The sequence below is a fragment of the Balaenoptera physalus genome, assembly GCF_965194825.1.
Source record: "Balaenoptera physalus genome assembly, chromosome: 12".
NCBI classification, from domain to species: Eukaryota; Metazoa; Chordata; class Mammalia; order Artiodactyla; family Balaenopteridae; genus Balaenoptera; species Balaenoptera physalus.
In genome coordinates, this window is record NC_138897.1 from 67,850,179 (window position 1) to 67,876,562 (window position 26,384).

General features: G+C 46.4%; 1 protein-coding gene across 4 annotated transcripts in view; it reads left to right on the forward strand.

Moving 5' to 3' along the window:
* Positions 1–26,384, forward strand: part of GNAL (G protein subunit alpha L) — a gene marked incomplete at its 3' end in the record, with an annotated part of 92,527 nt that overhangs the window by 38,513 nt on the left and 27,630 nt on the right. For all 4 annotated transcript variants that reach the window (XM_082416447.1, XM_082416446.1, XM_082416448.1 and 1 more), the window contains one exon: positions 19,089–19,186. In XM_082416447.1, the coding sequence (XP_082272573.1) occupies positions 19,089–19,186 (98 nt within the window). The remainder of the gene's footprint in view (positions 1–19,088; positions 19,187–26,384) is intronic.

A 26,384-nucleotide genomic window follows, 5' to 3' on the forward strand; every position in this document is an offset into this window, starting at 1 on the left:
GTGGCCCTTGTCCAGATCTGTAGGTGGTGTTGCCAGCGGCCGGGCCTCTGTGTGTGCAGCAGGCGTACCTGCGAGACCTGCTTCACCACACTCCCCAGTGACGCCCCTGTCGTGATCGAAAGCTGCCATGAGCCTAGCGCTGTGTGTGTGACATGTACCCTTCTGGGTGCTTTTGCCCAGAAAGGGCCATGTGGCTCTGGATTGCTTGAGCAGAGACAGATTGTGTGATTTTGTTCTTTTCGTTTTCTTTTATGTGTGCACTTTTTTAGGGCATTGAGTAATTCACTGAAAACATACAAATTAGCATTTTACTTCTGAGCCAAGAAATTGGCTCTGGTCTATGTGTGTATAAAAAGACTGTGTTATGAATCTAAATAGGATACATAGGGGGAGAAAAGATTCCTTTTCAGCTCAGTGCGGGGGGGAAAAAGCCAGAACCCGATTTCTGAGCCTTACAGGAACTCACTGTGCGTGTTCTGTCGGATTCTGAGAGCTGGGCGGGCCTGGGTGTCCGTCTTTGAGGGAGTCAGAAAAGTGGGAGGAAATGTGTGATTCATGGTGAACAGAGAATCCGAGTTTGGAAACAGGGAATGAGCAAGAAGCATTACTCAGTTGCTGCTATTTAAAACTGGGGACCAGAAGACAAGGAGCACAATGGTGTTGGAAGAGAAAAAGTTCCAGATATTGTAACATTTTTAGTCTCTCCGAAGTCTGGAATTGCTGTGGTTCATACTTTTTGTCTGTCCCATGCTTAGTTTTTGTCCCCTATCAGCCATTTGAAAGGAGCACCTTTCTTCCCCAGCTTCAGTCCCCTGAAGGCTTCTGGATATTTCTTTTTGCAAGATTTTGCCCCAGTGGAATTTGAAAATTGAGTCTAGACAGGTGAGAGGGGAGAGGGGAGCTGAAAGTTGGGACAAAGCTTGGGTAGGTGGACCTGGATTCCGCCCACTCCCCAGTGTCATCCCTGGGGAAGCTCTGCAAAGGTGCGGTGGGCGTCTGTAGGTGCGGTGGGCGTCTGTAGGTGCGGTGGGCGTCTGTAGGGCAGATGGGCAGTTGGGATGCTCCAGAGCGAGCTGTGTGCCTTGAGCCTCCCAACAAGTAGAACAAATGGACGAGGTAAATTTTAAAGCTCTGACGATTAGAGGAAACAAGGGTGCTGGGCCGCACTCGGAGGTGCCAGCGCTGGTGCCCAGGTGCTGGGGGCTTCCGCCCAGCCCAACCCAGCGACGCCAGCAAGGACCCGCTGAGAACCCTGGTCCCAGCGAGCTTCCCATCCAGCCTTTCCAAGGGTTTTCTTTCTCTCTCTCTCTCTCTAGCGAACAATTCATCACATTAGGTAAAAGAAGTCAGTGCTGGTGAATTTAAAATCGAATTTCATTGCTTCTGGTTTGGTTTTGGTTTTCTGGAGATGTGTCTTTCCTAAATTGGGTTCCAGTCGTTGTATGTGAGGCCATACAGGGTCATTCTGACCAGAGACCTGGGGTAAGTCCCCCTCCAGCAGAATATCAAAGACAGTCTCGGCTCCGAACGGGTTACAGCACCCGCTCCTCCGGCTCAGCCCTGTGTCGAGCTGTTATTGAAGTCTTGAAAGATTTCCACCCACCTCCCGCCCACTCTCCTGGCAAGTGAAAGACGTTTGAATTCCTCTCTCAAGGGAGAAAATTATTAAAGTGAAAGAAAATGACTGTTCCCTGTTCTGAAAAGGAGAGAGGAGAAAAGTGGGTTGTGGCCCTCCTTTGCTATTCTGTACCTGAGAGGATGCTGTCATGCCGGCTCCCAGAAATCAAGAGGAGGAAGCTGATCCCAGCGGCCTTGTGTGCCTATTTCAGCTTAGAGCCCAGAGTCCTGAAATACAGAGCAGGAGATGCCATGACTGGAAGACCCCAAGTAACTGAATGCAGAGAAGAATGTCAAAGGGGAAGGAAAGGAAACTCGGTTTATGTCTCCCGCCCCTGGAGCCCTAGAACTGCCACTGAAAATGAATCCACTTGGGGGTCAGATCTGGATGAGAAGTAATGATTCTTTTACACTTGACTAAAGACTGTAGGGGGACGGATGCTCATATATCTCCATTTAAATCTTTTTGTATTTTATGAACATCATTTCATAATTTGTTAGTTCAGCTCACCTTTCTACATCCCAAGCTAATGAAACCGTTCAAGCTATGTTCACAGAGCCCCAACCATGCTGGAAGCATCAGGTTAGGGGCTCAGACAGAGGTGAGGGGGTGGGGTAAAGATTTTTTAAATAATCCCTGTTCTAGGACTCGTGGTCTAAGTAGGAAGATAAGACCAACACGCATGAAAAGCTACAGATCAAGAGATCCTAGGATTTCACTAAATCCTAGTCTAAAACTGTCTCTACTTTCCACAAATACAAAAGAAAATAAGAACCTGACAATGGCGAAAGTCTATTCCATACAAATTTCAAAACAATGCCTTCCCCATCCCCCTTCAGATGTAGCGGTATTAGAACTGAAGTCTCTGCCGATAACGCATCACTTCTCTGACGACAGCTCTGGTGCCTGGAAGTGACCACACGCTATTCAGTGAGATGGGCAGAAGCCATTCCCAACCTCTGCAGCATCACCTGATTTTATCATTAGTGACTTTTTGCAACAATGACGTAAAGGATGAATATAGAGCATTTCAGACCTTGGCATCATTAGGTAGCGTCATTCACTAATAAACGTTAAACCCAATTGGGTGATTTCCTATATTTGAGATCACGTGCCTTGGTCAGTTCTACGGCATGAAGTTTTCATGCATATTTAGGGAGCTTACTGGGCTCGTGGTCCACCTGCGCTGGGCTGGCTCCACGATAAGAAAGGCACAGAGTGGACTTAGGCACCTGTTCCATTGCCGTTGCCAGTTTCCCACTGCCTTCTGCAGACTTTTCTTTTTACTCCCTGCTGCCCCAATAAATAATCCTGATCAAACCCGGAGCCAATCCCATAATCAGGCCTTCAAGATCTGAAGCAGCCTGAGAACTTGGCAGCCACGGGCTCAGTGCATTATTCCCAGATCAGGCCGCACCTCAGAATCGTCTGGGGAGCTTTTAAAGCAAGATCCCAATGCCTGCCCTCGGAGACTTTGAGTAGGAATTCTGGGGGAAGGTTAGAGGGATCTGTGCATTTGAAAAGCTCCCTGAGGTTTCCACTGCACCCCCAGGTTGGGCAGTAATGACCAGACCCCTGGTGTTGTTCTCAGCGCCTGGTGGGGCCGGGTTGCGGCCGTGGACTTGCAGTGACTTCTGGTTATGGGGTGTGGGTTGCCGTACGTAAATGTAGCTTCACTTCACAATCACAGTGATAATTGCACTTTCCTGTAGCCATTTTTGTATTTACAATTCAGGATAAGTCTTGATTCATTCAAAGTCGTCGACAGTATTTTTGCTTAAAAACAGAATGTGTGATAAACTAAATGTGAAGGATTGATCGTAAGGAGGGCCTGACACCTGCGCCCCCTCCAGAGGGTCGTCCAGCCCCGGGCAGGGTGTCCTGAGCCTCCTTTGGCCTGTCCTTCTGCTCCCACCCCCGCCAGACCTGCGGGGAAACCGGGGCGGCTGGGGCGGGCTTGCTGGGAAGCTCTCTGCGCAGCACAAGTGCTGGAGGGTCGCTTTGGAAGCCGAGAAGGTGGTGGGACAGCCCAGGCGGAACCGGAGTCCTGGCACCTTGTGTTTCAGCGGGAAATGCTGAGGGATTAAAGAGGCTTCGATGGCGTTAGGAACTGTGCCCCCCGCGCCAGCGCCCCCCACTCTGCCTTGTACGCGAGGTCCTCCAGAGTTGGGGACTGCAGGGTGGGGTCGCTCCTTGTCGGCTCAGTGTTTTCTCCCAGCCCCGCCCACCCTCGCCTGACCCCATGTACAGGGAGGGCAGGGCTGTGCCCCCCAGAGCGTGTTTGGGGGGAGACCACACAGAGACAGCCACATTCCCTCGGATCAAATCAGGCAGTTGTGCAGCTTACGGATGACAAACACAACCCACATCTCCTTCGTAACGTGGATTTTTAAAATAAAGTCCTCCGTGTTTCTCCTTTTATCCTACTTACATTTTATGCGCACTTTTTTCTTGGCATTAGCTACCGTAATTTGGAAACAATCTTAAACTGACAGAGTTTTACATGTCATTTACACAAATAATGCTCGTCTGATTTTGAGGAAGTATAGGAAGAGTTTAGACCCAGAAGCTATAAAAACACCTTGTTGTGAAATGCGTTGTAACAAGATGCAGGCTGCCACCGTCTGTGCTGCTGTGTTTCAGAGTAAAAGTCTCAACAAAAATGTTCTGTTTCAAGTAAAAGTAAATAGTTTGTTGGGAGCACATCACAAACCTGATTACATGTATCTGAGATACACACTTGAAGAAGAAAAGACTCATTTGCGATTATTCAAATAGCGAGTCGGTATGTGTACACCTGAAACTAGTGTAATGACCTATGTGGATTACACCTCAATAACATGAATAGTAAATACGTAAATATAAGGAAGGTAAGACTCGGGTCATTGATGCGAACATGGGAAGAAAATTCTAGGAAACCAAGTTCAAGGCTTCAGTTTTCTGGAGATCCCCAAGGGTCCGGGAAAGGTGCTCTTTTCAAAAAATAATGAGATGCCAGATGTATTCAAAGTAAAGATTAAAGTGGGGAATGGCTTTTAATGGTGTGAGTAGAATCGCTGAGCTGAGTGTGGGGTCTCTGCGGGGTGGGGTGGGCTGAGGCTCGGCCCGGGGACCTCACCCCGCTCACCCACCTCTGCTGGGACGGTTGTCACGGCCTCTGATCCCCGCGCTGACGTCACTGAGCCCTCGGAGGGGGATGTTTACGAGCTGGATCCACCTCACTGTGAGTGCAGATGTTCCAGGAGTTTCTGACACTGTTGTGAATTCTCAGCACCACAGCGGGTCGGGGTTCAAAGGGAGGGGGAGCCTGTTAACATGTTTGACCTTGATCTCTGAGACCCCTGGGCATATAACATCATGTCAAATTCTGTGGTCTGTAGCCTGTTGATTTTTCTATCAGAGCTATTTCAGTACTTAGTAAAAGAAAGAAAAGGACTGCTTAGAATGTACAGAGCAAGGTGCCCCGACTTGGGAATGATGCCATGTCCCTTTAGTGTTGGGAAGGGAAGCTGAGTGTTGAGAAGCTTGTTGGATTCGTGAGACGTGCCTGGGATCCTAACGAAGGTTTCCAGGAAAGCGAGGCTGGGGACTCTAAGAGGTTTGCTGGCCACGGTTATCTTCAAATTCCCTGTCCACGGTGTCCCCATTGCCAGCCACCCGAGCAGAGCCAGTGAGATGTTTTTCTGTAGCCACAGCAGAGGCATAGACACCCAGGTAGGAGGAGAGACCGGAAGAGCCATAAGGGACCCTATTTGCCTTCTCAACAAAAGGCTCATTATCAAGAGATCACGCTTGTTTGTTTCAAATAAATGAGCTGATTTCTCTCCTGGGTGCTTTTCTTGGTAAAACATTTTAAAAGCTTTCAAGAAGGAAAAAGAAAACACAAACCTATAACCAACTCCACACAATCTAAATAAGATGCTACCACCATATCGTATCCCCTCCCCCAACAAGAAAATCGGCAGCTAGAGCATGTCTTACCCATTTAGGTAAGACATCGTCAGTAGAGCATAACCAGGTTAGCTTGTAGGTATGTCACTCAGACTTGGGTGGCTCCCTGGTATTACATCTCCCACCCAGTAAGTTAAGCCAGTCTCTTCAAGGCTCCTGACTGTTACCACCTTCATCGCTCATGTCCTGCTGATTCTTTTTTTTTTTTTTTTTTTTGGCTGTGTTGGGTCTTCGTTGCTGCACGGGCTTTCTCTAGCTGCGGAGAGCGGGGGCTACTCTTCATTGCGGTGCGCAGCCTTCTCATTGTGGTGGCTTCTCTTGTTGCAGAGCACGGGCTCTAGGCGCGTGGACTTCAGTAGTTGTGGCTCGCGGGCCCTAGAACGCAGGCTCAGTAGTTGTGGCGCACAAACTTAGTTGCTCCGCGGCATGTGGGATCTTCCCGGACCAGGGCTCGAACCCGTGTCTCCTGCATTGGCAGGCGGATTCTTAACCACTGTGCCACCAGGAAAGTCCCCCTGCTGATTCTTTGAGTTTAATTCTACCTCCTTTGGAGACCTTTCCAGTCTGTTCTGAAATAGGGCGATCTCGCCCTTTCCCGAATTCCCGCAGCTTTCACTTCCTGTGGCTCTCCTAGTTGGCACTCCAGCTTTGGTCATTATATTGTATCCAGTACTTATTGCCCTTTATAGTTGCCTAATTATTCGGTATATCTGAGCTGCCATCTCCTTACTGAAAGTGTGAACTTCTTGAGACCAGGAGTCGTGGCTTATTCTGGAGGTCCCTCTCCCCAGCTCCTCGCCTCATGCTGGGCACATAATCTGCAAAATTTCAAGCTCCTTGAGGACAGGGACCACCTCCTCACTCGCATGTCCTTGAGGACAGGGACCACCTCCTCACTCGCATGTCCTTGAGGACAGGGACCACCACTCACTCACTCACCTCACTCTCCCCAGCCCCTAACACAACACCTGCCACAGAGCTGAAACTCAGTAAACATTTGGTGAATGATTGATTGTTGGCACTTAGGGGATACTTGGGCTTTGATGACAAGTTTTGAGGGAGAAGGTCATCCTTGTTTTAAAATGTCTTTGACAAACTACCATCACGGTGACATGACGATGAAACTTCCGTATGAGATTCTTCATAGTCCATTTGTGGGAGAGAGAGTACTACAAAAATTTTTAATAAGATTAGGCATGTTTAGGTAGTATGGACTTGTTATAGTATTGAAATGTGTCATTTTCCAGCAAAAATTCATGTGAATTTGAGAAATAATCTAGATTGAACTAACCCTATAACAACATACATAACCTCATACCATACACAAAAGTTAACCCAGAATGGATCAATGGCCTAAATCTAAGAGTCAAAACCATAAAATGCTTAGAAGAAAATATAGGGATAAGTCTTCATGACCTTGGATTCGACAGTGATTTCTTGGATATGACACCAAAAGCTCAAGCAACAAAAGACGAAATAAATACATTGGACTTGATCAAAATTTAAAACGTTTGTGCATCAAAGGACATTATCAAGAAAGTGAAAAGAAACCCACACAATGGGAGAAATATTTGCAGGTCATATATCTGATAAGGGCCTAGTATCCAGAATGTACAAAGAACTCTTACAACCCAACAACAAAAAGACAAACAGCTCAATTTAAATATGAGCAAAGGACTTGAATAGACATTTCTCCAAAGAAGTTGTACAAATGGCCAATAAGCACAAGAAAAGATGCTCAACATCATTAGCCATGCAAATCAAAACCACAGTGAGATACCATTTCAGACCCACTAGAATTGCTATAAGGTTTTTTAAAAACTTGAAAATAACAAGTGATGGTGAGGATGTGGAGAAATTAGAACCCTCATATACTGCGGGTGGGAATGTAAAATGGTGGAAGGCAGTTTCTTAAAAGGTTAAACGTAGAGCTATCATCATATGACCCAGCAATTCCAAAATAATTGAAAGCAGGGAATTGAGGAGATCTGTAAACTAGTGTTGATAGCAGCGTTATTCAGAATAGCCAAAAAGTGGAAACAAACCAAAAGTTCATCAACAGATGAACTGATAAACACAATGCGGTGGATCCATACAATGGAATATTACTCAGCTACAAAGGAATGAAGCTGTGACACATGCTGCAATGTGGATGAGCCTCGAAAACATGCTGAGTGAAGGAAGCCAGACACAGAAGGCCACGTGTTGTGTGATTCCAGTTGTATGAATTATCCACACTAGGTAACATCCATAAAGACAGAAAGCAGATCAGTGGTTGCCTCGTATTGCACGGAAGAAAGGATGGAGAGTTACCGCTCTGTGGGTAAGGGATTTTCTTTCGGACGATGGAAGTTTTGGGACCTACAAATAGAGGTGATGGTTACACAACATCGTGGTTCTACTAATGCACACTTTAAAATAGTTCACTTTCTATTCTGTGAATTTCACCTCAGTTTTCTTAATCTTTTAAAAAGGCATACATAAGCAGGCATCTAACAACGTCTGTGCCTACCGTCAGGAATAATTACCTTTCTTAAATTTCTGTTGAGTGAAAAATAGATTAAAGTAACTTATAAATATTGCATTTTGACCATGTATTATTCATACTAAGCTACAGATTTGAGGACAGTGACCAAGAGGCAGATGTAACAAAAAGCCTTGTACTGAAATTGAAATCAGTTTTGTTATGAGGAAAGTCCTGCTTAGGCCAAGAGAAGGGGACTTTCCAGAAAAGCTTATTCACCCAAGCACTCATGACACAAATATTTATTGAGCTCTTACTAGGTGTCAAGGACAAAAAACATGAAGATCCCTGCCTCGTGGGGCTGACAGTGTAGCAGGGGATACAGAGACTAAGTAGGACATAGTGAATGAGTTGATTGCAGGCTTTAGGAAGTGCTGAGCGCTGTGAACACAGGAACAGTCAAGGCAGCGGAGGGGCCTGTGCACGGAAGACTGAGGATGGTTAGAGAGGGTCTCATCGGGAAGGGGGTTGAGGAGGCCCTGAAGGAGAAGAGGCAGCCGCACAGCAGGGCTAAGGCGCCGCCTGGGTGCGACTGGGAGGCCAGCATGGCTGGAACAGTGACCAAGAGGGAGGGCAGAATGGGGACACGACGCTGGACAGGCCACGGAAAGGGGGCGCCAGAGAAACAGGGCTGGTGTCACGCAGGGACCCTGAGCGGACAGGCCGTAGGCGGTGAGCACGGCGGTGACCCCAGCTGACTGCTCTGTGCAGCCCCGAAGATGTGGCGGGTGGGAGGCGCTTGCAGTCCTCAGGTGAGAGAGGCCACTGGTCGGAATCTGGCAAGCAGTGGAAGTGGAGCTGTGGTGATGGATTTCATGTGCCTGTGAGACACAGGAGCGTCCAGGTGACTTCAGGGTTCAGTCTGAGCCACCGGAGAGACACAGCCTCCATCCGCCAAGTTGCAGGGCAGGTATGGGGGGTCAGGAGCTCAGCTCCGGCCGTGTCGAGTGTCCGGTGTGCACTGGACATCCGGGGAGAGGCCAGAACTGCTCTTCACCTTCAGGTAACAGGTTCTTCTGAGGAAGGTGCTCGTGGTCGCAGAGTGAGGAGATGGTGCTCAGATACGAGATCCCGGGCGGGTCTTCGGAACAGTCACCGCGGTGAGCCGAGCGGTGCAGAATCATCACATGGACCACTTATGTCATCAAAGCTTTTTCTAGTGTGGACCTGGTCACGCAATTCCCTGGAAGGTTAGGAACATTTTTCTTGTCTAGGAAGAATGGTGGGTTTCGGATAAAGATTACAAGAAAAATGTTTCTTCTTCCTATAATTGTCAGATGCCTTCTTTGATTCCCTCTGGACAGTGTACTTGCCAAACAAATATCATTTTCTTGATATTTAGAGTCAAGTTAGCAAAAAATTAATAAAGATCATGCTTCTTATGGGTTTTCCCCCGAGATCCTGTTGTCACCACTGATGTAACTGGCCTAAAAGATTGAGAGAGTAAGAGCAGAAGCCATCCATTTACAGGGTTTCTTGTGTCACAGACAGCCCCTTGGGCTGCGCTGATCTCTCCTGTTCCAGACCATCGTGGCCAAAGTCAGCTCAGGAGGCAAATGAGTGGGCCCAGGAGGAGGCTTCCTTGTTGTCGGGAATTGTCGGGAGCTCCAGGAATGTCAGGTCCATCTGTGTTCAAGTTTAAATCAGAAACACATTCAAGAGCTGGATGAGAGTGACATCTTGCAACACTGGCTGCACTGCCTGCCTCCGTTGGGGTAAAACAACGTTTAATAAAGCTGCTAAATGCTGAGATGAATTAAGCATGATGAATCAGAATCTCCAACTAGTAACTCTTGTAAAATTGTTCCAGATGTTTCTCTTGGGAAAGGAGGCCCTCTCCTAGGTATATGCCCAAGATAATTAAAAACCCACATTTACTCAAATACCTGTACACGAATGTTCACAGCAGCACTATTCACAACAGCCAAAAAGTGCAACAACCCAAATGTCCATCGAAGGATGAATGGATGAACCCACGTGGTCCATCCACACAGTGGGATCTTATTTGACCATAAAAAGAATGAAGCACTGACCCGTGTTACAACCTTGAAAACATTATGCTAAATGAAAGAAGCCTGACACAAAAGGTGACATATCATATGAGTCCCTTTTTAATGAAACATCAGAACAGGCAGATCCGTAGAGACAGAAAGTGGACTGGTGTTTGCCAGGGGCAGAGGGAGGTGAGAATAAGGAGTGACTGCTCGTGGGTGCAGGGTTTCTTTGGGGTGATGGACATGTTCTAAAGATGACTGGTGATGGGTGCACAACTCCGTGAATAAACGAAAAACTACTGACTTGTACACTTTAAATGGGTAAACTGTATGGTATATGCATTATAGGTCAATAAAACTGTTCCATTAAAAATAGAGGGAAAATATAAAACTTAAAATCAGAGAGTCCCAGAACTGGAAGAAATCTTAAAGGTGATCTCATACAAACACATGAGTGTAGAATATCAAGGTCTTTGGGTTCTTTGGACAGTTTTCCTTCCATTTTGTGTCTGGTGCCAGATTCGCAGCTGCTGCAGGTTTGCACAGGAGATCTGCAGCACCTTTGAAATATTTTATTTCGTGGAAACGTGAATCCCCTAATCCCTCCAGGAATGCACCGCGGGTGTTGCGTTTCCATTTAACCATTGGTTCCTCTCAGGGAGGCTGCACATTCCCACTGAGGACACCCTCAGCCTGTTGTAGGGTGTCGGGTACATGTGCAGCTTAGTTAATTACTAAGATCCCCCTTAGTAACTGGGGATCGTGGGCCTGCACCCTGGCCCAGCCCACTCTCCTTCCTCCTCCCCGCCCCACAGCTGCCTACGGGCTGAGCTGGGGTTCTCCAGGGCCCCAGGGATCCCCTCCCGTGTGGGGACTTCGAGGCTCGGCTTCCAGGCGCCCTTCCATGGGGCTGCACACATTCTCCTACAAGGGCTTGGCCCTTGTTTCTAGAAAGCAGCTGCAGTCCTGTTCAGCCAGCCCCACTCCCTCTCCAGCTGTAAGTGCAGGAATCTGGGGGCCTTGCGGCGGGGAGCGGGGGGTCTGGGAGCCGGGGCAGCCCAGGCACCAGAAGCTCAGGGTGCAGCTCAGTGCGACAGCAGTGCCCTCGGGGCTCCTGTCCCTGAGGCCCACTCTTGGCCACCATAACCTACCTCTTGCTGGTGATCTGGCCGTGCACTTCTTGTGTTCAGAACCCGTGCCCCCTCCCCAGCACCTGGTGTGATGCCTCATGCCCGTGGGTGCCCTGAAGCTGTTTCTGGAATTCAGTCCTCAAGTCTGCATTGCCTCCTGTTCCCTGCCACGTGCTTCTCTGTGAGCCTGTTGGCACCTGGCGGCCTTGTCATGATGCTGTCAGATCTGCAGCCCGTGTTCTGGCCCTGTCCTTGTGCCCAAAGCCAAGAACTCCCTGACCCTCCCCCCAGCAGCACTTCACAGGTCGGTCCTCACCTCTTGGCTGTCCTGAGGCCTGGTCCACCCCACCCCTTATAATTTTGTCTTCCTGCTACCCCCTCACCGCCTCCCTCCTGCCCTGGCCCCTCATGTGCACATCCTCACCGCCCCCCTTCCACCTGTCGGCCGTGTGCTCATCACTCCAGCTGAAGCTCTCCAGCCTCTGACCAGAAGGACCCGTTCTGTCCCCGGGGAACAGGACATAGTGGTCAGAGTGAAGAAGCTCCCCCGGCTGGGACCTGAACCCAAAATCCATGCTCAAACAGAAATATCATTTTAGGATTCCTCATTAGACACCTCTACTATGTTTTACACTAAAATTTTCCCAAAGAAATATGTATCTAATTCTACAGCCATTGTCAGTAGGAATATACCAAACCCACTTTTACAGACATTTGCTTTAAATCTAACCTATTCCCAAAAAGAGGGCCTTCTCCCTCCATTTTGCTGCTCAGCACGTAAAACAGGACTCAGAGTGACTAAGAAGACCAAGAATAATACCTCCAGGTGTTACATAATCAAGCTTGATGCCACAGAGAACTTTTGTCAGACAACTTGACAGAGCCTGTCTGGAAGCAAAGACCAAAGTCGTGATTCTTTGAGTCTCTTATCCCTAATAAAAATACATAATTATTTTATTTCTGTTCCCACACAAATAAGTTTCTCCTGTGAGTCTCTTTGGCATGCTTCAAGTGCACAAGTTTCTCAGAGAATTAGGATTTTAGAGAGAGACTCTTAGGTATAAGAGTGGGAGTATTGTGAAGGAGAAAATCAAAAGCTAAAAAATTAATTTTGTGGGGAAAAAATACTTAAGGAAAATTATATGTTCCCATCACAATGGGGTAGATTTATTTAACTCTCTACTATGGGTCATGGATCTAATTACTAGAACTTTATACTTATCAGTTGTTTTGTAAGACTATAATTTGGAAATAAAAGGTAGAGTCCTTAGACAAATCTTACTATATCTTTAAAAAAAATTTTTTTAAACCAAGTGCAAGAGCAGCAAAACCCATGCAACCTGGCCATGGTGGGCAGCAAAGGCCCCTTTGGCTCAGTTCCCCTGAACCTTGGAACCACAGGGAATTCTGATTCTGCCCCAGCCCTTGTGCGTCATGCTTCAGGGAGAAAAGAGACAGGCCAGAGCTTTGTGGGTAACTCTCCGTGCTCAGCTACACAGGAAGGAAGTGAAAGCCTCTGGAACTAATACATGAAATGAACAAGGTTGCTGGATATAGGATCGAATACAGATGTCAACTGTATTTCTTTGTACTAGCCATGAAAAATTCCAAAAATGAAGTTTAAAAAAAAATGCACCTTCAAAATAACATCCAAAAACATTACTTAGGAAAAAATACCTAACAGACGTTATGAAAGATGTATACACTGAAAACTAGGAAACATCACAGAGAGAAAATAAGACACAAACAGATATACCATGTTCATGGATAAAAAGCTCATTGTTGTTAAGATGGCACTTCTCCCCAAAGCAACCTAGAGATGCAGTGCAATTCCAGCCAAAATACCAGCAGCTTTTCTACAGAAACTGACAGGCCAGTTCTCAGACATATGTGGAAATTCAGAAGACCAAGAATAGTCAGAATGATGTTGGAAAAGAACAAAGTTGCAGGACTTAACACCTAATTTTAAGACTGACTACAGAGCTACGGTAATCAAGATGGATGGAGTTGGCACAAGGATGGACATATGGGTCGGTGGAAGAGAATTAAGTCCAGGAACAGACCCACGTGTGTATGGTCAATTTCAGCAAAGGTACCAAGGTCAGTTTCAACAATTCAATGGAGAAAGGGTAGTCTTTTCAGTAAATATGCTGGGGGAAGCTGCATATCCACATGGAAAAAAGTGAAGCATGACCATTTCCTCCCACCATAACCCCAAATTAACTCAGATCATAGACCTAAATCTAAGAGCTAAAAATATTAAACTTTTAGAAGAGATCTTGGAGAAAAAACTTTTTACTTTGGGTTAGGCAAAGGTTTCTTAGAACACAAAAATGCGTAAAACTGAAAAGCAAAAACTGATTAATTAGGAACTTCCCTGGTGGTCCAGTGGCTAAGACTCCACACTCCCAATGCAGGGGGCCCAGGTTCGATCCCTGGTCAGGGAACTAGATCCCACATGCATGCCACACTGAGAGTTCTCACACTGCAACTAAAGATCCCGCATGCCACAACTAAGACCCGGCACAGCCAAATAAATAAATAAATTTTTTTTTTTAAAACTGACTAATTAGACCTCATCAAAATTAAAAACTTTGCTCATCAAAAGATGCTTAGGAAAATTAAAATGCAAGCCACATTGGGTGAGAAATTGTTGGCGAAACCTGTAGCTAAGAAAGGATTTGAATCCAGGCAATTTTTTAGAATATTTTACTCTTACGAAAAATAAAACAATAATAAGAAGACATACAACCCAATTTTTTAATGGGAAAAATATTTGAACAGACACCTCAAAATGAAGACATGCGAGCGGCCAACAGTCATGTGAAACGTTGTCCACCGTCATTGGCCATTAGGGAGATGCAAACTCAAACCACAGCCAGATGCCACTACACACCCGTTAGAATAATTAAAATCAAAAAGACTAACAAAACCAAGTATTGGTGAGGTTTGGAGGAACTCGAACCCCTACCCATTGCTCTTGACAGTGCAAATGGAATGGCCACTTTGGAAAACAATTTAGCCATTTTTTAAAGTTAAACATGCACCTGCCCTGTAACCCAGCAATTCCACTCCTGGGTATTAACCCAAAAGGGATGGTAATAGAAGTCCATACAAAGCCTGGTACACAGATATTCCTAGCAGCATTACTCATAACAGTCAAAAACCATAAATAACCCCAATGACCATCCACTGGTGAGTGAGTAAACAAACAAAATGTGGTCTTATCCATACAATGGAATAGGACTCAGCAGTTTTTTTTTTAAGCTGCTAAGATACATAACAAAATGGGTGAATCTCAGAAAAATCAGGCTAAGTGAAAGAAGCCAGACACAAAAGACTATATGACTTCCTTTATACAAAATTTCTAGAAAAGGCAAAACTATAGAGACCAAAGTAGATTGGCAGTTGTCTGAGACCAGGGGAGGGGGCAGATGGTGGAGGGGTTCTAAGACTTGGCTGTGTTGGTTGGGTGTGTGACCGGATAAGTAAATGGGTGAATTTTAGGGTATATAAAGTACACGTCAAGAGGCTGTTAGAAATGATTCTAAGAATAGTTAAAATTGTCTGTCACAGGGGGTAAAAGGCGAGTGTGGTGTATATTGTAAATGTGGGTTTGCTCTCACTGGTCTCCAGCCATGAGGAGCTGCTACAGAAGAGAAGGAGGAAGCTGGCCAGGCCCTGAGGCTGCTTCCAGATCCAGGCTGATCATGTCCTAGTCAGAAGGCTCGGGCAAGTACAAAGGATCCAAGATCATTCCCATTTCATCATGTGTAAAACGGGAGCTGCATCACCTGCATGGCAGGGTATTTGAGACTCAAGTGAGCCCTCGGCCAAAGACCCTGAGAAGCTTGCCTGGGACCCACGTGGCCCCAGGAAGGGCCAGGGTGACACCACTTTACGTTTGTTTACTTGCTGTGGTTGTCACCCATGGAGCCCATGCTTCATGCTGGGAAAGACTCGGGCTTGGGGACCCCTGATTACTGTCAACACTTTATTTGGTTTGTTTAGCCTGGTCTCTGAAAGCTGTTTCTAAATAGAATTTGAAGCATCCTGCATTAACTTAGACCTGAGGATGGACAGAGATTATAAATAACCAGGAGTGACAGATCCCACACAGACCTTCAACTTGACATCCACCAGATATCTGAAAAAAGAAATGACAGAAACCTATTAGATCGTTCTGCTCCCTGAGGGGTAAAACTGAGTAGGTGTATTTTAAATGAATCAGACCCAAACTTGAGCTTTAGAAAATTCTACTTAAATGGCTACTCTCCTGACTGAAACTGCCTGTTTCTGAGGCCCATTTGATGGTGGTGGTGGGGTGGCCGTTGTTCACTGCATTACCGTGGAAAGTTCCGGTAATCATTTATTTTTGCTCCAGCATGTTCCAGAAAGGATTTAGTGCCACTCACAAAGTTATAATACAAGTTAATTGAAAAAAACAAAGTATGGCAGAAGGAAGCTAGGAACAGGAGAGTGAGTGATGTGGTAGCAGAGGTGAAGTTGGTACCCAGAGCATAAAGGCAAGGTCTACACACAAGCTGGGACCAACCCCCAAACGGGATTTCTGAGCTTCTTGGCGGTCAATTCAGTGACATAAATGAAAGCAGCAGAAAAGTCACAGGATCCCAGAGGATTAAAAATGAAATTGGTAAAGCATTTTCTTGAGAGATGCAAAAAAGTTATTACTGACACTAAAATTAAAGAGGAATATTTTCCATAAGACATCCTAGGAATAACATTTTTCACTCAACCCAGTAAGGGTTTCCGCCACCCTCAGGACAGAGCACCACATGTTGGAGCAGCTCCACCTGAGACCTGGGTGCCCTCCAGGCCACTGGACGACATCTCTTTCACCAGATAAGAAATATTATGCTCTTGATTGTTATGTCCAAAACAAAAAGTGAATCTTAAGTGTCAGTGTAACCAAAAGTTGTTTTATTGTATTACATTAGCAGAGAAATCATGCAATATTTTTTTTTTACATTTCTTATTGGCAGACATTTATTTGTTTTAAGGCAGTTATGAAGAATTTTAAAATTTTTTTAAAAATTGTTACTCACCTGAGAATTCCAGGCTAGCTTTGAGTACACTTTATACCTACAGGAAGGCGTAAACAGCAGAACGAGAAGGAAAGTGCTGTAATAGGAAATGGAGGAGTTGGGTATTTAATTTTGGTTTAAATTTTGATTTAAACATCAAAATTATGCTATGAAAATTTAAAGCCTTCCTTTTTAAAAGTAGGTTTAATTTGGTATCATTATCATGTTTATTTTCTATAACACAACTCAAACTCCTTTGAATAAGAATGACATAAATGACCATGTATTTCAGTTGCTAAATATATGAAGATCACAAGGTGATTCTCAAATTCAATAATACAGAAAAAATTAAGAAATGTCATTTAGTAATTTTCTTTTTATGCTGTCAGTGTCTCTCAACTCTCAGATGTCAAAAACAAGTGAGACTTCACTGTGAATCACCTTTTCTTTTCAGACACACACACACACGCACACACACCACTGAAATTATTTTTATTTAGTATCATTCATCTTAGTTGCTAACGGAAGCATACTAAAAGTATTCCTCATATTTATTTCCCAGTTGTTTTAACAAATGTATTAGAATTCTAGCCAGTCTCTGGACAAATGTTTGAGCACAGCTAAAGAAGCTGCAGTGGTTAATGATTTTACAGAAGCATTTCTTTACTGGTTTATGTATTTTTATTTGAGATTGTGGTATTGTGGCTATGACTTCTAAAGCTTTATCTTTTAGATATAATGCTGAAATAAAATAATATGGTGTAAGAGAACTGCTATTAAATAATAAAGGTGGGAGAAAAGGGCTGAGATACAGATAAAAGAGAACAGCCACTTGATGAGTGTGGAATCTGCCTGTGGGTAGTGAGTGCCCAGGGGACATTCTCTCTCCTTGGGTAAGTTTGACATTTTCCCTGATAAAAAGGTGAAGGGGCCACAGCAGCAGCAGCCCTGGAATTTTCCACAAAGATCTGAGAACTCCTTAAAGAGTAAATGTAGGGAATCCTGGGGACCTGGCCCTGGTCTAGCCTCACGTCTTGTTTCTCAACAAGGAAGACAAAGCAGCAGATCGAGCCTGTTCTGTCTCCTCCGTGTTGTCCACGGCGGCCGCTGTAAGATCCCAGCGCCCACGGTTCCTGTCTCACTATGCCGTCGGCATGTCCCCAGGAACCGTGCATTTTGTTTCTTGGGTCAAGCACCCCTCTGTGACTGTCTCAAAGGCTTCTGCTCAGACTATTGAAGAAAAAATGATTCTGACACTTGTTAAAGACAGTAAGGCACTTTCTTCCAGGACCACTGCGCAGGGGTTTGCAGTAGGGGGAAAGTGGGGCTTAAATCCCAATATCACCACGACAGGCGTATGACTGCCCTCCTGGACCGTCCGGATAATAGCATAATAGAGTATTTCTCTTTAGACGTGGGGTGCATGTGTGTGTGTGTGTGTGTGTGTGTGTGTGTGTGTGTGTGTCTCCTCATTTGGCTCTTCGAAGGAAATTTTTCAAGGAAGCCCACAGACTCCTTCACTGGAGCGATGGGAGCGGCCCTGGAAGATTCCGGAAGGAAGCATCAATCCAGGGAGACAGGATGAAATCTGAGGGTCCAGCTCCTCTCCTTGGCGTGGAGACTGTCCCTTCCTATCACCTGTGAGCAGTTTGGGTTTGTTGTTGTTGAGGACAGACAGGCAGACACGATAGATACAGAGACGTGCGGCACAAGCTTACAAGCTGTTCCCGACACTGGGAGTCAGGCTGGGACGCACTAGAACCGGGTGAAGCTGCACTCAGGGCCCCCTGCTCCCCCTCCCAGGTCTTATCCCTGATTTGTACTCATAATTCTGTGTTCCTTTTTTTCAAAGAGGGTCCACAAGTTGTATAAGCATCAGTCCCCTCAATACTTGGATCCACCCTTGTATGGAATCGTGAACCAACTCAGGTTTTGTTTTTTCCTGCAAAGACTCTGCGCTGATTCTTAGGGAGAGCAGCCTCGACTGCTTCCTGGCGGGGTCACCCCAGGCCCTCTCCTGCAGAGCAGAGATGGAAATCGGTGCTTCCTGGTTTGGGAAGGGATATAAATATTCTAACAAAGAGTTTTGTGAAAATGTATGTAACTTATTTTATATTTAGCTGCTAATGTATAGTCATCTGCTTCCATAGCACTGTTCATTTAATTTGGATAATTTTGGAAATACGGATTCATAGAGCCACCTTTACTGAGGTAGACAGGCTCCTATTTCAGAGGCTGCTGGTGCCGTAAGGGATAGGCCTGCGCACAGTATGTGAACCAAAAATCCCAGTTCACGCTTAACTCAGAGTTTCTGGAAAGATCAAAAACAGTAAATCACTATCCCCAAAGGGTGTAATTTTAAAAGTTTCTTTCTTATGTACCTAATGCTTTGGGGCTGAATTTAACCCATCTGCTCAACCATGTCTATTCATAATCGTGGCTCACCTAGAAAATTTAAAAGAAGCAGCTAAAACAGAACTTGCCATTGTAACAAGCATGTTTTTTCACAGCTGAAATGGCCATTCTGCTAGTCGGGTCGTTGAGTCCTAAGAACTTTAAATTCTTAGTTGTATTGATAGTTGGTGAATGTCATTAATTTTTGACTTGTCATTTCCACTTTGGGGAACTTTCTGGAACAATAAGAATGTTTGACTAGTAGATTGAGTGGTGAGATCTGGGCCTTCCACCCTATGTGTGGAGTCGACCTCCACGAAGAAAACAATTTATGCACTCCCTGCAAATGTTTTTGGCATTTTCTTTTTACTTTTAACTTTTGGAAGAAGGTAACACATGGGTTTTCTTATCTGTAACTTTTTCAAACTTCAGGAATTCTTCGATCATGTGAAGAAGCTCTGGGATGACGAAGGTGTGAAGGCCTGCTTCGAGAGGTCCAACGAGTACCAGCTCATAGACTGCGCCCAATAGTGAGTCTGTCCGCGAGGACCAATCCGTGCTGCCCTCCCAGAATCTTTGAACTTCCTTAAGTACAAGGAACAAATAATTAACGACTCATTGCAGAAACCAGCTTTTAACATAAGCTGAGTTTAGTAGATGCAAAACTGAAAATCCAGCAGGAGGCAGTGTTTCAGGGAAGAACCAGAAGCAGTTGTATTCATTTTACCTCGATCTTTGTATTCAGTTCTAGTCATTTTTTGCCTTCTATAGAGTTATAGGCATGTTCATAAATTATAACATACTTAGGTATTCATTACTATATTTTAATTTTGGAGCCAGGGCCCCCAAATTAAAATTTAAATAATCCAAATCTGCAGTCAAGCCGAAACTCTTACTTAAAGTAATGAGATCATCCTACGCACATTTGAAGTAGACTAGAACCTCAAGAGTAGATGGTAATTAAAATAATAAGTAAATATTTGATGAAAAAAATGTATGAGGAGAAATAAGCAAAGGACTCTGGTGCCAAGGCTGGCTCATTGTTTTTCCCTGAAATTCTCATTTTCCTATTTCCTATCTTTTGCTATTTTAGATTCAGTCTATAACTATTAGAGCATAATGGTCCCCAGAAGAAGGTTAATCAGCGAGTTTTAGCTGTGTTTGCTCGTTTGATAACAAAAACTGTATTTAAAGTTTGTCTTAGATAACTCTTTGGGCATCAAGAAATAAGCTTTTTTACATTTTAAGTCTGTAAACTCTAAAAATCCATACTTGTGGAAAAGGTTCCAGAAGCGTAAAACCTGGGAATTCACAGTATTTGGGACCAAATCTACACTATTTAGAACTACACTGTGAATACTGACTAAGGACAGGGAGGTGCGGCCGCCCCCGGCCCCTCCTCACCCCTCGGAGCTCAGGCTCCATCACCTGTCACGGGCGAGGGGTGCTGAGCGGGGTGGGCAGGGCCCAGGAGGGGACGCAGGCATGTCCCCAGCACTGACAGGAAGCGTTGTGGGCGCCCAGCGGTGATGGAGGTGGCTGTGGACAGGCGAGAGGGGTCGAGGGGCCACACGCTCCCAGGCCAGGGAACGTGGATTTTCCTCCAGACGCAGCAAGTGGCCATCGGCTGGAAGAGTGAGGCTGACAGGTCACTCTGGTGCTGCGTGGAGGGTGAAACAGAGGCGGCAGAGACCCGTGGGTGCACCCGGGCAGGTGGTGGCCGTGGAGGTGAGCCTGGGGCCTCAGGGACAGAGCCAGGCACTGGATCGAACGAGGGAGGTGGAGGAAAGGGGGGGTCAATGAGGATGACCACGGGGCCGTTATTGGGACAGGGACCCAGGAGATGTTGTTTACGGAGGACAGGATGCCATCAAGCTCTGGTTTGGGGAAGTCTAGCTGTGATGCCAGAGGGAATTTCTAGCACAGCTGGAGATAACATTAACATTCATGTAGGTTTGCGTTTGAGGTTCTCGGGGAATGTGTCTGATCGTGGTTCCCAGTATTTCTTGAGCGAAGTCGCCTCTGGACCACTGCTCCCTTCAATGTCGCATTAGGAGTTTCTCTTTCTTATAAAAAGAGACAACCCATCACCATAGCGATAGAATTAATGGTTTACTTTAAAATAGAATGTGCAAAGTAAATGTGACAAAAAGAAGCAGCGTGAGCTTTGACAGCAGGCAGTCAGGATCCAGATCTTTGCTCTGCTCCCGAGAGCAGAGAGTTTGGGCAGGTTACTACCATGGGGATAAAATTATGGGCTGTATTCCTGTGCAGTTGTTGTAGGGTTAAATAGAGACCCGAAGACCCCAGAGTGGCACCTGGCACACGTGAGCCCTCCTGAGCTCTTGCTGCTGTGTCTCCAATGTGGGAACTGAGGTCCAGGGGGTAACCTGAGGCCACTGAGATCAGGGTTCCCACCCGGGGGGTGGCGGGGCGGGGAGCCCCCGCCAAGCTCTGCTATTTCTTTCCGTTCCGTACTTTCAAATTACAGAGAGTGAGACTCTGAGACACGAGGTCAAGACCCCAGGCTCGTCAAAAATAAAACACCAAGGTTCCTGCGGTCTTCACTCTGGTGTCGGCAGAATCACAGAAAGCCGTTCCCCTCTAAACCTCACTGTCTGGGGCAATCATAACGTCCCAGCTTTGCTTTTTTAATCCATTTTAATATGCATGGGAATCAGATTAGGTCAGCAACCTTTGTCTCTTAATAACAATCTTGTTTTTCCTCTGCACTCAGATGTTGAGGTTGGGGGTGAGACATTTCAAAAACAAGTAATATTTCAGTAACTCTTGTTAGACCCACACATGGAGACAGATGTTTTTTTGTTGCCAAATAAGATGTTGAAGGAACGTAGCTGCTTCCACCTCCCATCACCTTTGCTCATGAAATAAAGGACAGAAAGGACATTTCAATGTCCAACCAGGGATGTCCTGGGACCAGGACGCTCATGCTGGCTTGCCCAGCGCCCCAGAGTTCCAGTTCCTTGGGGATTGTGTCTTATTCCTCCTCAAAGACCCAGCTCCTTAGTGGGAGTTCTTGCATGAAATCAGGGCTATTGGAAATAAGTGAATGGGCAGATTGGGAGCCTGGGGCTCAGCGCGGGGCCGATGGGGCACTGAGCTTTGCCCTGGCAGAGTCCAGGGTTCTGACAGGTCTTCTTTTCCTCTCTCTTCTGAATCCTCTGAGAAAAGATCTGCCGACATCTCGGTGTGACTCTAAGTCACTATGTTACCTGCTCAGCAGTCTTGTGTTTTGAGCCCAAGTGCTAATTAAGAAGGGATTCATTCTAAGCCCTGTTGAAGTCATTTCTTCCATGGCAGAAACCACGGGAATATTTGGGGGAAGAGGCGCTTCCCAGGGGGGCTGAGCTGCCAGTGAAGAATCCAAGGATGATCTCGCCACAGTAACTCAAAAGCTTAAACCCAGAGGAACCCGGAAGTTTCTCCCCTGGGTATACACCCAAGAGAATTAAAAACATACATCCACATAAAAATGTGTAGACGAATGTTCACAGCAGCATTATCCACAACAGCCAAAAAGTGCAAACAATGCAAATGTCCATGAAAGGATAACTGGATGAACAGACGTGGTCTGGCCACACAATGGGATCTTATTTAGCCATAAAAGGGAACGAAGCACCAACACATGGTACAACATGGATGAACCTTGAAAACGTGAGGCTCAGTGAAAGAAGCCAGACATAAAGGCCACGTATCGAATGAGTCCAGTTGTATGAAATGCCCAGAACAGGCAAATTCATAGAGACAGAAAGTAGATTAGTGGTTGCCAGGGGCTGGGGGAGGGGGAAATTGAGAGTGACTGTTAAAGGGTACGGGGTTTCTTTTGGGGATAATGAGAATGTTCTGGAACTGAATCGTAGTGATGGTTCTAAATATACTAAAACCCGCTGAATTGTGTACTTCAAAATGGTGAGGTTTATGTTATGTGAATTATATCTCAATTTAAAAAAAGAAACATTACTGGGGAGGGAAGGGTCCAGGGCAGGACAAGCGATGGCACCACCAGTCAGTCTTGGTGAAAACTCGTGAGAGCAGAAATCCTGCCTCCTCTCGGTCCTCTTCCCAACAAAAGATTCAAGTCTAAGCAAGCATTTTAAGGGCTGCTTCTTCGTACTCGCCGCCCCCTCTCCAGGCCGCGACACACGGGCACACGTGGAGCTCCCAAGTTATAAAGCACCTTTCATATACAAATGAGAAAGTCTGCTCAGGTCTGTGTGTGCTACCTGGCATGCAAGGCGCGGACACTTGCTAAGGCTCCTTCAGGAAAGGGGGGATTTGTTCTGAGTCTCTCAGAGCCACTGAAGCCCGAGGCATCACAACCTCTTCGTCCCTGTCTGCTGACCCGTGGGGCCACCCCATAACCCTCAGGCCAGGGCCCAGAGGAAACAGGGCAGACAGGTTTGCTCCAGCCGGGCAGCCTTGTCCCTGTCACCCCGGCCAACGGCCACCTCTGCGTCCCCAAGGAGGGCTGCGGCAGGCGGGGTGGGCACTGCACCATCCAACACCAGGACCAGCCTGGCTGGAGGAGCGTGGGAACAATCATTATTATGAACTTCAAGGGTTGTACATTTGGTAAAAATGAGTGTCTTTGCAGCATCAAGCAAGCTGAGCAAATTAGCAGAGATTATATTTCATACAGAGGGCCCCAGTTCCCACTGTGAAAATTAAAAACAATTTCTACTGCATTATCCCCCAAAATGTGTTTCCTCTAAGTGCTAATAATAAGTGATTATGTAGCCATGGAAACAGCTATTTTGGGAGAAAGGAAATCAGGGAAAATCGGATTTTTATTTATTTATTTATTTATTTATTTTTGGCTGCGTTGGGTTCTTGGTTGCTGCACGCAGGCTTTCTCTAGTTGTGGCGAGCGGGGGCTACTCTTTGTTGCGGTGCGCCGACTTCTCATTGCGGTGGCTTCTCTTTGTTGCGGAGCACGGGCTCTAGGGCACGCGGGCTTCAGTAGCTGTGGCACGTGGGCTCAGTAGTTGTGGCTCGTGGGCTCAGTAGTTGTGGCTCATGGGCTTAGTTGCTCCGCAGCATGTGATATGCCCGGACCAGGGCTCGAACCCGTGTCCCCTGCATTAGCAGGTGGGGATTCTTAACCACTGAGCCACCAGGGAAGTCCCTGGAAAATTGGATCTTTAGGACAGGTTTATAAAATCGTACTCTACTTAATCTAACTTGAAACTCTACAGCTTGGAGTGTATGTAGGTTCTCACGCTTTGCACACATGTCTTTACATGATACTCACCTTTCGTATACATCCATTGACATAATTGGTTTTAGAACACTCTGGAAAGGAGAGAATATCCCCCCAAAAGAAAAGAGCAGTGAGAAAGGTGTAGTGATTTCTCACGTGTGCCCTTTGCCGCCCGGCAGGAGCCATGGGGGCCCCGTTTGTCCCCTCCACACCAGCCTGGATCTCAGGGCTTGCAAGTCCTTGAATGTGAGCTTTCAGGACAATCTGGAAATTATTCACAAAAATGAAGTTTCAACTTCAAAGTGGATGTTTAGGTCATTGTAAAATAAACAATAATTTTAAATATGCATGTTACTATATAGTGTTAACTCACTAAATATCCAATCAATTACCTGAGTGCTTCTGAACCCTCGTTTTGACCTTCATTTCAGCCAAGTTTATTTTCAGATTCATTTTCTAGATCTGTAGCATTGGAAGTGTTTATGGGCAGTAATGTTTTTAAGTATGAAGAATAAATTACATGCAAATATCTCAGTATAAGTGGGTCAGCCTGGTTCTCCTCTGCCCTCTTCGGAAACTTCACCCCGAGAAACAGCTTCTGAGAGGGTCCTGAGGGTGGGAACCTGCACTTCCCTCGTGGGTCCTCTTTGCTCCCACTGTGACCACACTCACCACACTCTGACACCAGATGTGTTACACCAGCCGGGTGTCCCACCGTTTAACTCAGTTCTGACACTCTCTTCCCAGAGAGCCTCAGGCCCCACAGGGTAAGGGCTCAGGCCACGAGACGCCCCACTTCAGGTGCCAATCACGACGAGGTCCCCAGGGGACCCCCCACGTCTGTCCCACCTGACTTCAGATCAGAGGTGCCCGTGTCCTCCTCCACCTTGGATTCAGTTTTCTGCTAGAACAGCTCACAGAATTCAGGGAAACACCTACTTTAACGTTTACCGGTTTATTAAAGGGTATGATAAAGGACACAGGTGAACATCCAGATGAAGAGGTTCCCCAGGGCAAGGCCTGGGAGGGTCCTGAGGGTAGGAGCTTCTGTTCTGTGGAGTTGGGGGTCCCCCCTCCCAGCACGTGGATGTGTCCACAGCAGGGGAGCTCTCCAGGCCCCATGCTGCTGGGTTTGCTGTGGAGGCTTCCCCATGGGGGCATGATACATCATTAACTCAGTCTGCAGCCCCTTCTCCCTTCCTGGAGGATGCAGGTGGGGCTGAAAATTCCCAGCTTCTAATCACAGGTTGGTCTTTCTGGTGACCAGCCCTCAACCAGGAGCCCACCCAGAGTCACCCCATTAGAACAAAAGATGCTCGTCTCACTTAGGAAATTACACGGGTTTCAGGAGCCCTGTGTCAGGAACCAGGAACAGAGACTACCTTTTTTTTCCGTGATGTCACACTGTATACATGGATTTTTTTAAACCTCTCAGAAAAACTACTCCCCTGAGTGGAGAATCCTGGGGGATTCCCGTTCCTTGTCTCGTGGGTCCTCAGACTTCCCGTAAAGGCGGCAGGACCCCACATCCTCGCCCCTTCCGGCAGGTGGAACGAGTTTCCTGTTCACTGTGTATTGTCAGATTCATTCTGAAGGCTGTGGACATTGGGCCATTGAACTAGATAGCGTTAAGCGCGCGCGCGCACACACACACACACACACACACACACACACACACACACACGTTTTTGCTGCCTTACAGCTATTTTTCCTCTTGTTCCTTAGAGATAGACCCTTTGTCAAACAGTATCCCACGTGGGGTGCCAGCGTGCTGAGGGCTCCGCAAGGGTGAGGAGCAGGAGGTGTCGCCCTTAGAGCCCCCCCAGAGCCTTTGTGGCCCCTCAGTTGATGCCAGGAAACCCCAGTCTCCACGGGGCCCAGGTTAAAAATTAGGGCCAGTGTCCAGAATTTGTAGCAGCAGAATGAAATGCGTCAAATGCCAAACTAAAGTGGTACTTGAGTAGAGTGAAATTCTCAACGTTCACGCTGGCAACACTTACTTATTATATGATCTGTGTAGTGTGGGTTTGGATGGCGGCTGGTCTCCTCTGGGCTCAGCGTCCAGTGTCTCCTGCAGGGGGAGGGGTGTGTGGAAATACTCTGGTTTATGCGGTTGAGTAGCTGCAAACGGTAGCAGAAATGGGTTTTTTTCAAGTTGGCCTTATAATCAATCACAAGAAACATTTAAGTTAATTATGCAGGAATGTGGAAAGGAGAAATGCAAGAAATTTCCCACCAACTGGAATTCCTAGCAGACCCTAACAACTCCTCCCGTTCCTTAACGTAAATGTAAAGTCAGATAGATGCTTAAATGTTTTAATGTGTCACATTTCCAACTGTGATGACGGGACTCTGACCCTCACGTGAGCCGGAGCTTCAGTGGCATCGGAAGAAGCGGGTGCCCTGTCCTCACCTCGAGGTCCTGCAGCTGGACGGGGCTGGTCGTCTAAGCAGTAGATGCTACAGCCTTCCTCCCAAACAACTGCACATCTAAAAACATGGGCATA